The sequence below is a fragment of the Panthera tigris genome, chromosome D4 (assembly GCF_018350195.1).
Source record: "Panthera tigris isolate Pti1 chromosome D4, P.tigris_Pti1_mat1.1, whole genome shotgun sequence".
NCBI lineage: Eukaryota > Metazoa > Chordata > Mammalia > Carnivora > Felidae > Panthera > Panthera tigris.
In genome coordinates, this window is record NC_056672.1 from 59,601,807 (window position 1) to 59,617,363 (window position 15,557).

Genomic DNA, 15,557 nt, shown 5'->3' on the forward strand with positions numbered 1-15,557 from the left:
GCTCAGATCATGATCTCAGGGTCTGGGGATCGAGCCCCATGTCAGGCTCAATGCTTCAGATTCTCTCTCTCTCCCCTCCTCTCTCCACCTCTCTCTCCCCTCCACTGCCCTTCTCCCCCACTCGCTCTGTCTCTAAAATAAAAAATTTTTTAAAAGAAAAAAAAATCCTTGCAAAGTGCTTAATGTAGGGCTTGGATATGGCAGTAAAAGTTAACTGTTATTGCTGGCTGCTTTTTGTGAGGATCAATTGAGATGTTACAGGTGAAGGACCCACATGCAGCAGGTGTTGAGTTGATACCCCTTCCCTTACACAATCAGCTTTGGCAGAGCTTCCAGAATTCATGTTTTCCATCAGGGCGTGAGGTGAAGGGTGGAGGGTTGTACAGAAAGTATTTGAACTGCTTGAAGAAGAGTTGAGTTTTCAGGCACTCATAAGCCATTTCCAATCACCTATTTATTCGGAATTAATGGCTGGGCCAATGCAACCAGTTACAATATATTCATTCACATGCCATCAGGGTTTTTACCTTGCACAGTTTTATTGGAGAATTAATCCAACTTAGTGCAGCATTCCACTCTACTAGTTATCATCCTGATGATTCATAGAACATGCCCAGCCACCGTATAAATGACAAGCATTGATTTGGTCTGTGAGAGAAAATCCAAGAATGATCTTCCTAAGATTTTTCTCTTTCTGGCAGGTCATAGATCCCAGAAACTCAGAAGACAAGCACACATTCTCTTACAATGTCATACAGAAGAGAACTAGAGAAATACCGTGACCTGGATGAAGATGAAATCCTCAGAGCCCTAACAGAGGAAGAACTCAGGACCCTGGAAAATGAGCTGGATGAGCTGGACCCTGATGTGAGTAGGCACTAAAGGGGACAGTCATCACAGGTACAGGGGCAGCAAACTTTACCACCTGGTGGGGAGGGACAGGTGCAGACTTCTTATAGCTACCACTTCCTGTTTCCTTTGATGACAATGACACTGGAATAACACTGCCCTTGCAGGTGTGTGTGTGTGTGTGTGTGTGTGTGTGTGTGTGTGTGTGTGTTGCTTAGGGTTTTCTAGAACGACAGCATCAATAGGATGTATATTCATATAGGAAGAGATTTATTATGAGGAATCGGCTCACACAATTACAGAGGCTGACAAGTCCCAAGATCTGCAGGCACCAAGCTGGAAGTCCAGGAGGGCTGGCAATGTGGTTCCAGCCTGGGTCCAAAGGCCTGGAGAACCAGCAGAGCTGATGATATAGTTTCAGTCTGAAGGCCGGCAGGCTCAAGACCCATCAGGAAGAGCCCACGTTTGAGTTTGAGTCTGCAGGCAGGAGAAAAATCAATTACCCAGCTCGACACAGGAAATTCCCTCCTGTTCTTGGGAGGGTCAGGGGTTTTTTTGTTCCATTTAGAACTTCAACTGATTGGATGGGGCCCACCCAAATTAGGGAAGGCAATCTGTTTTACACAAGTTTACTAATTCAAATGTTACTGTCATATAGAAACATCCTTACATGCATACCCAGGAAAATGTTTAACCAAATATGTGGGCACCCCGTTGCCCTGTCAAGTTGACACGTAAAATTAACTATCACAGTCTACTCTTTGCAACTCCATACACCTCTCCTTAAATAGTACTTCTCTCCTTATAAAGATAGTAACAAGGTCATAATTCTGCCTAACATGATACAACTAATTATTCCATGTACAACCTCCTAGAAGAGGAGCTAAAGTCTTTGAGTGATTCCATCCTTGACATCCCAAAAGTTAAGTACTATGGTATAAAAATAACAATACTTAAAATACGACAGTATAAAATCAATACCTCTTATGTTACACTGTAAGAGAATAAGAGAGGGAAAAAAACCAAAGGTATTTGCTTAACACATGCACGTTCAAAGCAAAATAAGGAGGAAACACTCGTGACAATTTTAGTTCTTGTTTCTCTAACTGGTCACATGGTTGTAGCTGGTATTTATAACTACCTTCTTCCACTCCCCCTTCTGTATTCCCTCTGCCTTTAGCAAGCACCTAGTTGGGCATGATTCTCTGCCTGGTTGGATGACTCAAACCTTCATTCCTGAAGGGTCTGGACCGTTAGCGGCCTTGCTTGGATTGGGTTGTTGTAGTTTTCCATTGACTTCAATCACAGGACGTGGTAACAGTAAGAAGGCCCTAAGTAATCTCTGTATTGCAGGCAAACGCTTCCTTACCTCCGCTGTGGAGCAGTAGTCCAGTTCCCCCCTGCTAATCAACATCAGTCACCCCAGCCAGTACAGAAACTCCTTCTCCACTTATTGATTCAGTGGCATGAGGAGCCCAGAGTGGCCGGGGGGCAGACTTAACTTCCAGTCCAACAGCGTCATTGTTGTGTCTCCTGGTGGAAGCATTCCTCCCTTTGGAACTAAGGCCTCTAGGCCAGAAGAGCACAGGGTCACAGGAACAGGAAGAAAAAATTTTGCCAGTGGGTCACCAGCGGTAATAGTAAGGGGTGCCACTGCCATTTCTACCCTTGATTCCTGGACCTGTGAATCCTGGCTAGGGGAGAAACAGCACCATATAATTGGACGCTGTTTCAGACCAGATACAATCTTCTGGAGAACCTTGCCCCAGCTCTACAAGGTACTGCTACCTGGATGGCCCTGTAATGAAGTCTGCAAAAGCCAATTCCACCATTCTATCCAGCTGGTTGTGTTAGGGTAGTAGGAAACGTGTCATGGAATGAGTTAACAGAGAAATCAAGTATTAGAAGAGCCCCTTTCACTTGTGGAATATGTTTTTATCATTGCATTTCATGCTTGGCACATTTAAGGAGTGTGTTTAATGCTCAGAATTTGCCTCTGCAGTCAGGATGACAGCAGCAAGCGGCAGGAGGCTCCCTGATCAAGCTTGTGGTTTGGCCAGCCACCTCGAAGCCACGAGCAGGGCAGAGAAAGGGATTCCCAGGTGGCCTACTAGACAGGGGCCTTCGTCCTCTATTTACACCCAAGTACCCAGGTCAATGCTCAGCCCAGAGAAAGTAGATGATGAATAGTATTGAATTAACTGAATTTTCCATTTCATATATTTATATATATTTTTAACTAAAAATTTCAGGGGTGCCTGGGTGGCTCAGTCGGTTAAACCTCTGACTCTTGGTCTCAGCTCACATCATGATCTCATGGTTTGTGAGATTGAGCCCCACATCGGACTCTGTACTGACAGCCCAGACTCTGCTTGGGATTCTCTCTCCCTCTCTCTGTGCCTGTCCCTTGCTTGTGTTCTCTCTCTCTCTCTCTCTCTCTCTCTCTCTCTCTCTCAGTAAATAAACATCAAGAAAAAATGGAACATTTCAGTGCTTGCTTCAGCAGCACATATATATACTAACACTGGAATAACCCAGAGAAGATTAGCGTGGCCCCTGAGTAAGGATGACACACACATTTGTAAAACATTCTGTATTAAAAAAAAAAAATAGTGGAATGTTTCACACCTTTTTTTTTTAAACCTGTCATTGTCCAACTGTGGTTTAACAGTGATCCATAAAGAAAAGAACACTACTATACCATTTCACTAGCCCTCAAGTAATCACAGCTAGTGTAGGGTGAGTGTAGGTTAGCAGGAGAAACACAAGAGGTTAGATGTCACAGTTCCAGCCCTGGCCCTGGCTCTTTCTCTCCGTGTGACCTTGGGCTAGTTGCTGTCCTTCCCTAGGCCTCAGTGTCCCCCAGCCATGAAATGATGGAGTTGGTTGTTCCCTTCAGGGCTAAGCTGCCCTGAGCTTATAACCTCGTCTTATCTCCAGATTCAATTAAATGTCATATTTCTAGAAAACCCAGATTCCTACTCTGGGGTCCCTGGGTCCCAGGCCCCATAGAATGACAGAGCTCTCTTGCTATTCATGACTTCCCCTTGTGCAGCCACGGACGGTTCCTCTGATGAGACTGCTCTAGAGGACTGGGAGGAAGTGTTGGTGCGAGAGGCTTAGGTCTCCTCTTCCCTCCCCTGCACCCCCGCTCCCCAGAAGCCTGGGCTTTGGGAGAAACGAGTGCTCTAGGCAAGGAATAAGCAAGCTTCCAGCTCTATTGCTGTGAGATTATTCTGTTGTAATTTGATCCAAGACCACTGTCACATAGGATTATATGAATGAACAGCTTTAAAAAGTGAGAACAAAAGGAGGGTGTAGCTACTTTCGTCAACTCAGTAAACATGGCTTAGTTACCTGTCAGGTGCCAGGCCCTGTGCTGGCCACCACCACGGGAGCCTGGCAGGGACTCTGCCCTTCAGTGCTCAGCCCACTCAGGCTGGGAGTGCAGGCATGATACACATGTCCTAAATGGACCCAGACAGGGAGCTCAGGGAAAGGACTGGTTCTTACTGGCGGAAGGCTCCACAGAGCAGATGATTGATGCATTGGGCCCTGGGGTTTTTCTGAGTCAAGAATAAGAACAAAGAACTTTAGGCCAATTGGAAGCCATGAGCAAAGTCTCGTATGCAGAAGGTAATTGGGGATGGTAACTAGAATCTCAGTGCAGTTTGTGTAGGGGGTTAGATGAACTTGGAAGGAGGTTTAGGCTGGATAATGGTGGAGGGAGGGGGATTGCAGGGCCAGCCAAAGAGTTTAGACTTTTCTCCGTAGGCCTGAGGAATCTTTGAGGGGCAGTGACTTGGTGAGCTTGCTGGTTCCAGGAGCTCTGAGAACCAATGACCAGAGCAGGTGCCAGTGAGATGGGGGAAAGGTGGAAGGCCCAGCAGGTGGTGGGAGAGTTCCTTTCTGAAGATAAGGAAGGGCTCTGCCTTTCTCTGCAACTTCCCACCGTGTTGTAGAATGTTTCTGTTCCTGGGGCAGAGAAGTGCAGGCTCCCAGAGGCCCTGCAAGGCCTGCTGCCTCCGGCCTTCTCTGGCTGTTGGAGTTGCTCTGAGCCCCCGGGTGGAGATGGGGTTAGATGAGGCTGTGTCTGCAAGTCAGGTAGGTGATGCCAAGGGTCAGAGCCAAACATCAGACCCGAGCAGGGGAGGGGGTGGGTAGAAAAGCCCTTTCAGAACTGGGGGCGTGGCCCCTAAGGTCTGCTTGAGCCCCAGCTGGGAGCTCTGTTTCATCTCTAACCTGGCAAAGAGTTCTGCCAGTCACCCCACCCAAATTCAAAGTCTTTGGCCTCAGCGGCAAATTCCCAGAGCCCCTGTGCTTCTCACACAGCCAGCTTCCCCCAGCCCTCCGCCCAGAAGATCAACAAGAAGGTAGGTGCCCCTTGGAAGGATGGAGAGCCCGGGACCCAGAAAGCTAACTTACCTAGGTCATGGGACCAGGGCGTGGAGACTCAGATTCCAGGCAGGCTTCAGGTGCTCACACAATTTCCACTCTGGCAGGAGGAAAGTAAATGCGCATTTGGATTTGGAGGAGGGTTGAGCAATCAGAGACCTGTGATTCTCATACCATTGTGGTTTCAAAATGGACATTTTCAAAGACCCCTTTCTCTCTAAGTTCAAGGACAAGGAAAGAGAAGTCAGAAAGAGGATAGGAGGTAACAGAGGCCAGTGGGTTTTTTTTGTCCCAGCCACACAATTGGCCCCTTCATGGAGATGTCTCTGTTACCTGATTTGCAAGTCAGTGTGTGACTTTTGAAGAGATCTAGGGGGCCTCCCTACTTTCTGAGAGTGCAAACATTCCAGCTCGGTTTCACCCACCCTTGGCCCGAGTTCTGAGGTCAGCATGGGGAGAGGCTAAAGGTATGCAGACCAGGAGAGGCCTCGGAGCCAGGCACCTGGGAGGGGCACAGGGACCAGGAGAGTCCATGTCCCCAGCTTTCAGAGCAGGAGCTGACCGAGAGAGGGGAAGGAGGTTGCTCTAGGTCACATGTCCAACAGAACCAGACCAGGCCCCGGGTCCACTGCCCTGTCTGTTGCACGCTCTATGGCTTGCGTTTTCATTTCTGTTTAACACATGCTTGTCTGGCAATTTCTGTGCACAGGCAACATTCTGGGCACTTTGAAAATATTAATTCATCCAACCATCATCATAATCCTGTGATGCAGGCATTTTCCAGATGAGAAAACTGAGAGGTGAAGTAAATCGCCTAAGGTCCCACATCTAGGCAGTGGATGAGCCATGACGTGGTTCTGAGAGCCCCTGTGAAGCTTCATGGGTGTCTCAGGAAGATAGTTTGAGCCACAGATGTGCTCTGGTTTTGTAACTGGGGAGACTGCTGTATGGCAGACCATCCTCCTTTCTTCCTGGATGCAACCTGCAGTGCGGTCCAGGTTCAGTCCTGGCTCTGCTCCCAACTTAGGTAGGCGCTTTCCCTCTCCAGGGCTCAGTTTCCCTATCTGTGAAAGGGATGCAGTCAGCCTAGGTGCCTTCAGACATCCCTTCCGGCTCTAACCAGCTATGATTTTATGAGCTATTGCTGGCAATCTTGTTACCTGAATTCAGCTGACGCTTCAGAGGGTTAGGTTTTCAGTGATGCAATTGTTAAGCCCCGGTGTCACGTGACAGGGTAGAGTACTCGGAGTTGGAAGGCAGCTTTGTTTGCAGCAGAGGGTTCCAAGCTTGTGCGCATGAAAAAAAGAAGAAAAAAAAAAAGTCCCTGAAACTTTCTATCTCTCACTCTGCGGCCTGGAAAAACTCGAGCTTATCATGAGATTGCTGCACTCGGACTCCCGCGGGAGAGGAATGCTCCTTGTGCTAAAAGTATCCACTGTTGACTGATTCCCCAAGAAGATCTGCCCTTTCTCTCTCTCTCTGGAGTTAAGTGGATGCTGCTCTGAGGCCAAGCCAACTCCTTGGTTCAGATCACCTTTGCACCAGGCAGTGGGGAAAATGGGCAACACACAGAAACATTCAAGAATGACAGGTCACGCTGTGACTTGTGCCAGGACCAGTGTGCAAGCTCTTATGGGATCAATAGATGGCTAACATCTCCTGGTTGTGCCATGGGCAGAGCTTTGCATAGCTGATCTCCTTCATTCCTCTGAGAGGATCCGTCATGGGCATCATTTTAAAGATGGGGAAACTGAGGCCCAGGGAGATGAAATAATCTGCCCAGGATACAACACAGATAGTGCTGGGATTCCAGCCCACAGTCCTGAGCCATTAGCCTGTGCTGTTAACCACAGCCTCCTAGGAGCACATGTGGGATGGGGCCGCCCAGGGGGTACAGGGGGGAGTTACCAGCAGGTTGTTTTTTCCAATACGATTTCCTTTGAAGTTGTGTTAGTTTCTCCATCAATACTAATCTTTAAAAAAAGAAAGAAAATTACCATCAAGGTAAAGAGTTTATTTGTAAATATTTTTTGATAATGAAGCTTTGGGGAAAAGGAAGACTTTTTCTTAAGTGTCTCAGTAAAGGGATTAAAATATTAGCAAGAGGGAAGTTGGTAGAGCTAATCCCAACCTTATAAAGAAATCGAGTTCTATGAGTTGGTTTTGAAGTCAGCCATCGGGACTCCATGGCACGTTATAGCCACAGAAACAACAGTGGAAAACTACAGTCCCCCTGCAGGGCCCGAAATAATAATAGTAATGATAATGGTAATAATAGCTATTTTCTCCGTTGAGGCGAGATCTTCTTTACATGCCAGGAACTGTGCTAAGTGTTTTATGGGCATCATCTCATAAAATTGCTACAAGGATCCTGTGAGATTGGTCCTTCAAGGTTGGGGTTGAAACCATCCTACATGGGGCGCCTCAGTTAAACGGCCGACTTCGGCTCAGGTCATGATCTCGCGGTCCGTGAGTTCAAGCCCCGCGTCGGGCTCTGTGCAGCTCAGAGCCTGGAGCCTGCTTTAGATTCTGTGTCTCCCTCTCTCTCTGCTCCTCCCCCGTTCATGCTCTGTCTCTCTCTGTCTCAAAAAATAAATAAACGTTAAAAAAAAAATTAAAAAAAAAAAAAAAGAAACCATCCTACGAAGAGAAATAGATGCCCAGAATCACACAACTGGTAGGCTACAGGCCAAGTTCAGGCAGACCTCTTTCTCTTAGTCCACAATATGCATCAAGAGCTCTGAGAACAAGGGGCCATGAACTGCAGGAAGAAATGATGAAAGAGAAAACTTCGAACTGCGGAATCTCAGAGCTGGAAGGACCCTTAGAAACCCTCTAACCCTCCCTCCCCCGCCCCTTGCATAAAGGTACATGATGCAGGGAAAGAAACCCACATTTATGGCGTCCCTCCCGGACACATGTCATTCATTCACTTGGTGCTTTATGCATTTCATTGACTCCTCATACCAACCCTATGAGGTAAGTGGTAATATTGACATTTTAATGATGAAAAAACAACAACGAAACCCCCTGAAGCCCAAAGAGGACAAAGGTCTTATTCAAGGTCACACAGCAAGTCAGCCACAGACCTAGGATGAGAACTTGGGACTTCCTGTCACATCACTCTACTTCCCATCAGACTCCACAAAATCATAAAATCCTCCCTACTCATGCCCCAAATGGCACCCAGTAAGCCAGAGGACACTCTTGGCCATGCAGGAAGCAGCCAAGTTTGGTCCACAGGGCTATGGTTCTCCCTTGTAACACAAACCAGCAGAATTGCAAGCCCAGGACAGAAGTAAACAGTTGAAATGGAAAGAAATAAATCTCTGCTCTAAAAATAGGCACACATCCTTAGAAACACTGCCGGCCATGCACAGAACCAAGGATGGGCCTGGCAGGGGGAGGGTGAGTGAGGCCAGGTGTCAGTGTGTCCCCACCCTAAGCTCTGTCTTCTGGCCCCATGACTAGCTCCCCACACCCCTCTCTAGCCTCTGTGAAGAGCCCTCCTCTCTCCTTGGTCCCTCTTCTCCTGCTTCTTTGCTAGGAGACCTGGTGGTCCTGAAGCCCTTCACTCCTCAGTTCAAAACCCTCCCATTTCTCCCAACCTCCCCTGCCCTCCCACCAAGCCCCCAGCACTGCACCTGCCCCACACTGAGGGCACTGAGCAGTTTTCTTTTGGCATTTTTAATGGGAAACATTCAAAACCCATAGGAAGGTACAGACAATACCTATGCTCCCATCATCTGCATTTAACAAAAGTAAAAATTTTACCTTATTTTATTCAGATCACCCTTAAAAAGAAAAAAATCACAGTAGATAAAGTTTAAACCCTGCCTTCTAGTCTCTTCCCCATTTCTCCCACTCTGTGAACACTGTCTGCTTGAGAGGCAGCAAACCAAGCACCCACAACATCAGATAGGTAATATACATGAAGGGAGGGAGATACACCAATTTCTTGAGGCACATGGTTCATCTTTACCTTTTTCATCCTGGTTCATCTTTTACTTTTCCACTCTTATTTTTAATGTTTATTTATTTTTGAGAGAGAAAGAGCAAGCAGGCTAGGGGCAGAGAGAGAGAGAGAGAGAGAGAGAGAGAGAGAGAGAGAATCCCAAGCCGGCTCTGTGCTATCAGCACAGAACCCAATGTGGGACTCAATTTCAAGAGCTGCACGACCATGATCTAAGCCGAAATCAAGAGTCGCACACTTAACTGACTGAGCCACCTAGGCGCCCCCACTTTTCCACTCTTGAAAGAGATGTGGACAGAAGAAAGTTTTCACTTGCCACTTAACCTTCCAGGAAGGTAAGTAACAGCACAGTCAGTGATGAATGGTAACTGATTCTTGACCTGTGTCAGTGACAGTAGGGGGTAGTGGGGACAGAAGCAAACAGGACATTTTGTGTTTGACTAAAGGGCACTTGCCATTCAGCTCCATCAGTTGTTGCCAATGTGGAAGGGAAAGCCCAATATGGCCAGATCATTTAATTTTTCAAGAAATGGTGGAAATCTGAATTTTTACGTGCAAGTTCCCTCAAGTGCAAGTTAAAATGTTGATACCACATTTAAATGCACAGACCAAACCAGCCCAAGTTTTGGCATTTGTTTGGACTATAGGCTTCCTAGTTTGCAACTCAGGCTCTGTTCATATGACAGGCTTTTGTTTCTGTTTATACACACACACACACACACACACACACACACACACGTACGTACAAATATATATAAATATGGTTAGATATATGAAAAGCACCTAACCCAGTACCTGGCACATAGTACCTGCTTGACAAATGTTTGTCAAAACTGAATATATGATTTGCCCACTAGAATCTAGGTTTCCTAAATTTGAAGCCACATTGTACCACCAGATGTAGGGCAGCCAGGTACAGATGTGTAAGTTGTGCATTGCAGGAGACGTTGTTCACATAAACCAGAAAGCAGATAATGTCCTTGGAGTTGTGCAGTGCACAACTTGCACAATCAAATGCAGATATCCTGAGTGTCCCCATAATGCAGTACCTGTTCGGTTGAATGGAAATGAACAATTATGCCCTATGATGATAGAACTCCCTGGCAATAAGCTCTATCTGTATGGAGTTCACACCTTTATTCTGCAGTATGACGCTAATAGGGCTTTTGAACTTCATTTTAGAGAAGGAGGATCCAAAGCCAGAGAGCACCAGCACACTTCTTGTGGCCTCACAGCCCTGGGATGAGAATCTAGGTTGTCAGGTAGGATGCAGTTTGGCTACGAGTATAAGAGACTCAAAATAACACTGCTTGAGCAGTGGTTTATTCACCCCTCAAGTACAAGTCCAGAAGTGGGCAGTTTAGGGCTGGTATGGAACTCAGCTCCCCAAACTTCCCAGCGTCCCAGATTCCATCCAGCTCGTCTCTGGCCATCCCTGGGGTGTAGTCTTCATCCTCACAGTCCGGGGTGGCAGCCGTGATAGCTGCACACAAGGCATCGGAATAGAGGGAAGGGGGAGAAAAAGGAAAGGAGAAAAGCCATTATGTAAGTGCCTTTTAAGGAAGGTTACTGGAAATCACTGTTAGACCCTTCTCATGGACCAGGGCTGAGTTCTGTGGATCAACCTACCTGCAAGGGGGCCTGGGAAAAGTAGTCTTTAATCCGAGTGGCTTTCTGCTCAGCTCTAAGAGTAGAGTGCTTTTATTACCAAAGAAGGGGAGACATGATATTGGGTACTGTTTGGAGTCTGTCACTGTGAGTTTGCCAGTTTGATGGCCTAATGTCCTGCTCTGCCTAAGGCTCTGAGGCAGAGTGAGAAAAGTTGGCAGGAAATTGGGGCGCCTGGGTGGCTCAGTCGGTTGAGCATCCGACTTCAGCTCAGGTCATGATCTCGCAGCTTGTGAGTTTGAGCCCCGCGTCGGGCTCTGTGTGACAGCTCAGAGCCTGGAGCCTGTTTCAGATTCTGTGTCTCCCTCTCTCTCTGTCCCAACCCACTCACATTCTGTCTCTGTCTCTCTCAAAAATAAATAAACATTAAAAAAAAAAGTTGGCAGGAAATTAACCAAATCCAGGCCCTTAAAGAAAACATCACAAAAAGGGCAGTTTGGCATTTCCCAAAATCCCCGTCAGTGGGTGAACCCCATCCTGGACACCCCCACCCTGGCACCTCTCATGTATCCCCCTACCCCCAACCCTGCTTGGGGCAGCAGGTGTGATGTTGACCCGAAGGGTGTATGGGCGATACCATCGTTCCCGAGCTGGAGCAGAGTGTTGTATGACTCTGGACTATTCAGAGTACATTTTCTTAGCGCACAGTGCTTGGTGTTGGGGATGCAGAGAAGACAAATATACATCGCAGCTGGCCCCTGAGGGGCACTCTGTCTCCCCAGGGAGAGATCCAGCATAGATGTGCTCCAAGACAGAATACGATGAGCATTGCGTAAGCACTGGCAGGAAGCCTAGGAGAGTTTGGGCAGAGAATTACCGGATCGATGTGGGGAGCACTGCAAAGGCCGAGCAGGGTGCCCGAGGGAAGGGCTTTAAAAGACAAATTCAGGGGCGTAGGTGGAGGGGAATGCCAGGCAGAGGGCACAGCCCGAGCACAGGCATGGTGATGTGAGAGCAGGGCGCGGCCGTGGAATGTGGAGCAGCCCAGAGAGGCTGGAACAGGGAACACTTGAGGACAGGAGTGTGTTGGGGTCAAATCATGAGAAGTTCTCTGTACCTGGCTGATGAATTTGTTGGTGATTCTGGAGGTTAGTGGAGACACTGAGCAGTTGTGAGAGTACTGAGGAATGACACAGACGTTGATGTTGGGGGGGTCTGGCTGGCTGGCGGGAGGGGAAAGGAGAGGGAGAGGCGTGAGGCAGGGAAGCCAGCCAGGAGGCAGCTCTGATGGTCCCACTTGGAGGCATGACAGTTGATGGGGGATGGTCTGCACAGGATGCAGACACTTCAGAATGCTGCAGCTTCAGACTCACCCAGACTCCTTCCCCTAGCAGGCCACGCCCCCTCGTCCCGCCACACCCTCGTCTGTAATGTGCTTTCTGTCCCCTGTAAGACCCTCTCCTCTGTCCTCCTCACCTGCCTTTTTCCTGCCTGGTCCACTGGGACTCACTGAGCTCAGGAACCAACTCCTCCAAGAAGCTGAGTACAATTGCTCACATATGGACATGTGTCTCCCCTCTAGCTGTGAGCCCCGGTGGAGCAGAATCACGCATTCATTGTCTCAGGATGCCCAGGGCCCAGCACAGCAGGGAACGTGGAAGATTTTTCTTGAATGTGAGGCAGAAAAGGAGGATCAGAACATGGGGGAAGGGAAGGTTTGGCCCACCTTGTGCCATGAACACCAGAGCGAGATAAATGTGCTGTTAGGACCAATAAGCCCCACCACAAATGGACTTGGCCACAAACGTGCCTTTGAATGTCAGCACTAATGCCCTAAAAAGTTAACCGGGGGAAGTAGCAACTATTGGGTTTCACCGGTCCCATAGCAAGGTCAAGGCAGCGGAGCCAAAGGCCTGGATCTTTCTGGAGAGCAAGAGAAGGGGGGAAGATGCCCAGAGTGTGTTGGGGTGGGAATATGTTCGAAGAGGAGGGGGCACTTAAAGGTTTGGACCCTGCTTGTCCCCTCTGTGCCTGGGATATGAGTGTTGTGGCACCCTTCTACACTCTCAGGTTAAGTCCTCCTCCCCGCCCCCCCACCAGACAGGAGAGCTCTGTTGAAGCCCCACTGAATGATTTCTAGTGGGATCTAGAAGTCACTGGTCAGGAATGCAGAGGCAGAGTGCTCTATATCATCCAGGCCCTGAGGAGCTAGAGGGCCTCATTTTATACAAGGGGAAACATACCTGGGAGATAACTGGAAAATAAAAGTCCTCAAGTCCAGTTAAAAAGATATTCTGTGGCCAGATACCTTGTAATTGGGTGACTGGCCTATAAAATGTTGGTCTTGCAGATGTGGTGGAAGGGGAGGGAGGGGGGCCATCTAGGACAGGGTTAGGTCATTTAAAATGGGGTGGAGGAGAGAAGTCAGTAGGCATTTTGCAAAGTTCAGCCTCCCGGGTTTCACTCTTCCCCCAGGACTATAACTCCATGCTTCTGGGCCTCAGTTTCTCCATCTGCAAAACGAGACTAGTTTGATAAGGAGGTGAGCTCTGGCTTTCTAACACTTGGAGAGGAAAACTGGTTCTCATATGGCACCACATCTGGTTTCCGGGATCTGTTCCTAGAGGAAGGCTGTCAGGTGGGATGGAACATTTTCTGTGGCTTGGAAGTCAAGAGTCTTAGGCTGTCAGTCCAGCATATGACCTCAAGCTAGGCCCTTCCCCTCCCTGACCCTCAGCCGGCTGCTCCCAGTATGCAGTAGAGATTGTACCACATGACCTGTCCTCTTCTGAGGAGTCGTGTTGTGGTTCAATCACAGAACAGGAATCATCCAGGTCTCCTGGAGCTGGAGTTAAAGGTGGGGGCACCTTTAACATTCCCTTGTCTTTAGATACAAGCTGATTTATTTAAGAAAAGTGATAAAACTGCTTGTTTTTTTGTTGCCATGAAGAATCAGATTAGGGGACAATTTATGTATGATAGTCACCAGTCTGGAAATAGTCATACTGATTCTTGGGTATGCTAATACAGTGTCATCCGTATATGAACTCAGGCTTCCTGGCTTTTTCTGTGCCTCAGTGTCCTCAGTGGAAATGAAAGAATTGGCCCAGAGTCTCTCTTAGAGCTTTGCAGCACTGAGCTGCCAGAAATCCACGATCCTTTCAATACATTGTGTGTGTGTGTGTGTGTGTGTGTGTGTGTGTGTGTGTGTGTGTGTGGTGTGTGTGTTGTGTGCCTGTGTTGCCTACACGTTGTACATGTGTGCACATCTCAACAAGCCCACAGTGGTCCTGGCTGGAATGGCTTCTGACATAGCTCTAACTATCTATAGCAATGATAATTGTGCAGATATTTGATATGTGGCCTTATGGGCACCTGTTGGCAGGGTGTTAGAGCTCCTAACAGCACATTTAAGGATACAGCAAAGTTTCCATTGTCCTGTGGACAACTGGACCCCAGAGTGTGGGTGTGAAAGTTAAATTAAGATGTTAACCTGTCAAGCTGCACATCCGAGTTTTAATTTTACAACATTTAGAAGGAAGTCACCATTTAAAAACCCAAGAGTAGGGAAACACCGAAAGAGATTGCCTAATTTTTTTCCCTTGTGATTTTTCCAAAAACATATTAAACTTTTCATGTGTTTTTAAAAAATTTTAAACCACTAAATTTAAAACTCACATACACACACACACACACACACACACACACACACACACACACACTTCTTTCTTCCTCTAGCCCAAAGCCTGACATGGGCAAGACACTCAGGTAAATATTTATCAAATAAATGAATGAATATCTTGACCTTCTCTACACTGAATTCTAGTCTGATGGGAACCTTAGGTCAGACATGGCAAAATGCAGTAGCCCACGGACTTGGTCTGGACTGCAGATGTGTTTTATTTGACCTGAACATTGTTTTTAAAATATTTGGATTTTGTGCCAATATTTAAAAACCAAGAGCTTCCACATAAAGATGAGCAGATATAATGGTGTCACCCATATTCTTACATGGCAATAATTCTCTGGAGTTGAGTAGTGTAGAGGCACTGTAGTGTGCCACAGACCCCATCACCCTACAAGCAACTACCAGATGTAATTTTAGCCTAAGATCAGAGAGCCGCCCTCCTCATAGGAGTACATTTCCAACTGTAAGGACATGAAGACATGATTTGAGTCCTACCTAACAAGGTTGTCTCCCAAAGAAAATCTCATCCCTAACCAACCTGTCTTTGGAGTGGAGATACATGTGTGGTGTGTGCATGTAAATACCTATTCCCCTAATTCAGAATTAATTGATCACTGCCCTGGAGAAGCCACACTGATGCTTCCCTTTGAAGTTACTACAAAGAAGGACCTTCCCAGCAGATTAACCCTGTACACACTTTAAGGTGAGGAGAACGAGACAAATTCTTTCAAAGTTAGAGGTTCCAGTTACCGCGGGCAGTGTGGAAGTATACAACCTTAACAGGCAATGTGGAGGCGAGTGATAGACGTTCTCTGCTATTCAGTGAAATAGACCTCCTTTTAGGATCTTGATTAACTTGAAAACCAAAGCAATGCAGAGTTTTCCATACATGCAGGAGTTGAGACTTTCCTCTCAATTCACCTCCCCCATCTACCTGCCCCCTCCCCAGTTGCTCCAAACTAGATATCTCTTTGCGGGGTCCTGTCCCTGCCTGTTAGCAACCTGGATACATAATACCCACAGATATTTATTGAATGAACAAGC

The 15,557-nt window shown here is 47.4% G+C and overlaps 1 protein-coding gene and 1 non-coding gene across 5 annotated transcripts in view; both read left to right on the forward strand.

Moving 5' to 3' along the window:
• TMOD1 (tropomodulin 1) overlaps window positions 1-15,557 on the forward strand; it is an 86,392-nt gene that overhangs the window by 20,029 nt on the left and 50,806 nt on the right. For 3 of the 4 annotated variants that reach the window (XM_042963930.1, XM_042963929.1, XM_007089298.2), the window contains exon 2: window positions 702-867. In XM_042963930.1, coding sequence (XP_042819864.1) covers window positions 748-867 — 120 coding nt within the window. In that variant the 5' untranslated portion in view covers window positions 702-747. Of the gene's footprint in view, window positions 1-701; window positions 868-12,407; window positions 12,500-15,557 lie in introns of those variants that run through there. The other variant, XM_042963931.1, reaches the window with a different exon arrangement.
• On the forward strand, window positions 3,340-3,450 carry LOC122233311. The gene has a single exon (XR_006210871.1). It is a non-coding gene; the product is annotated as a U6 spliceosomal RNA (small nuclear RNA).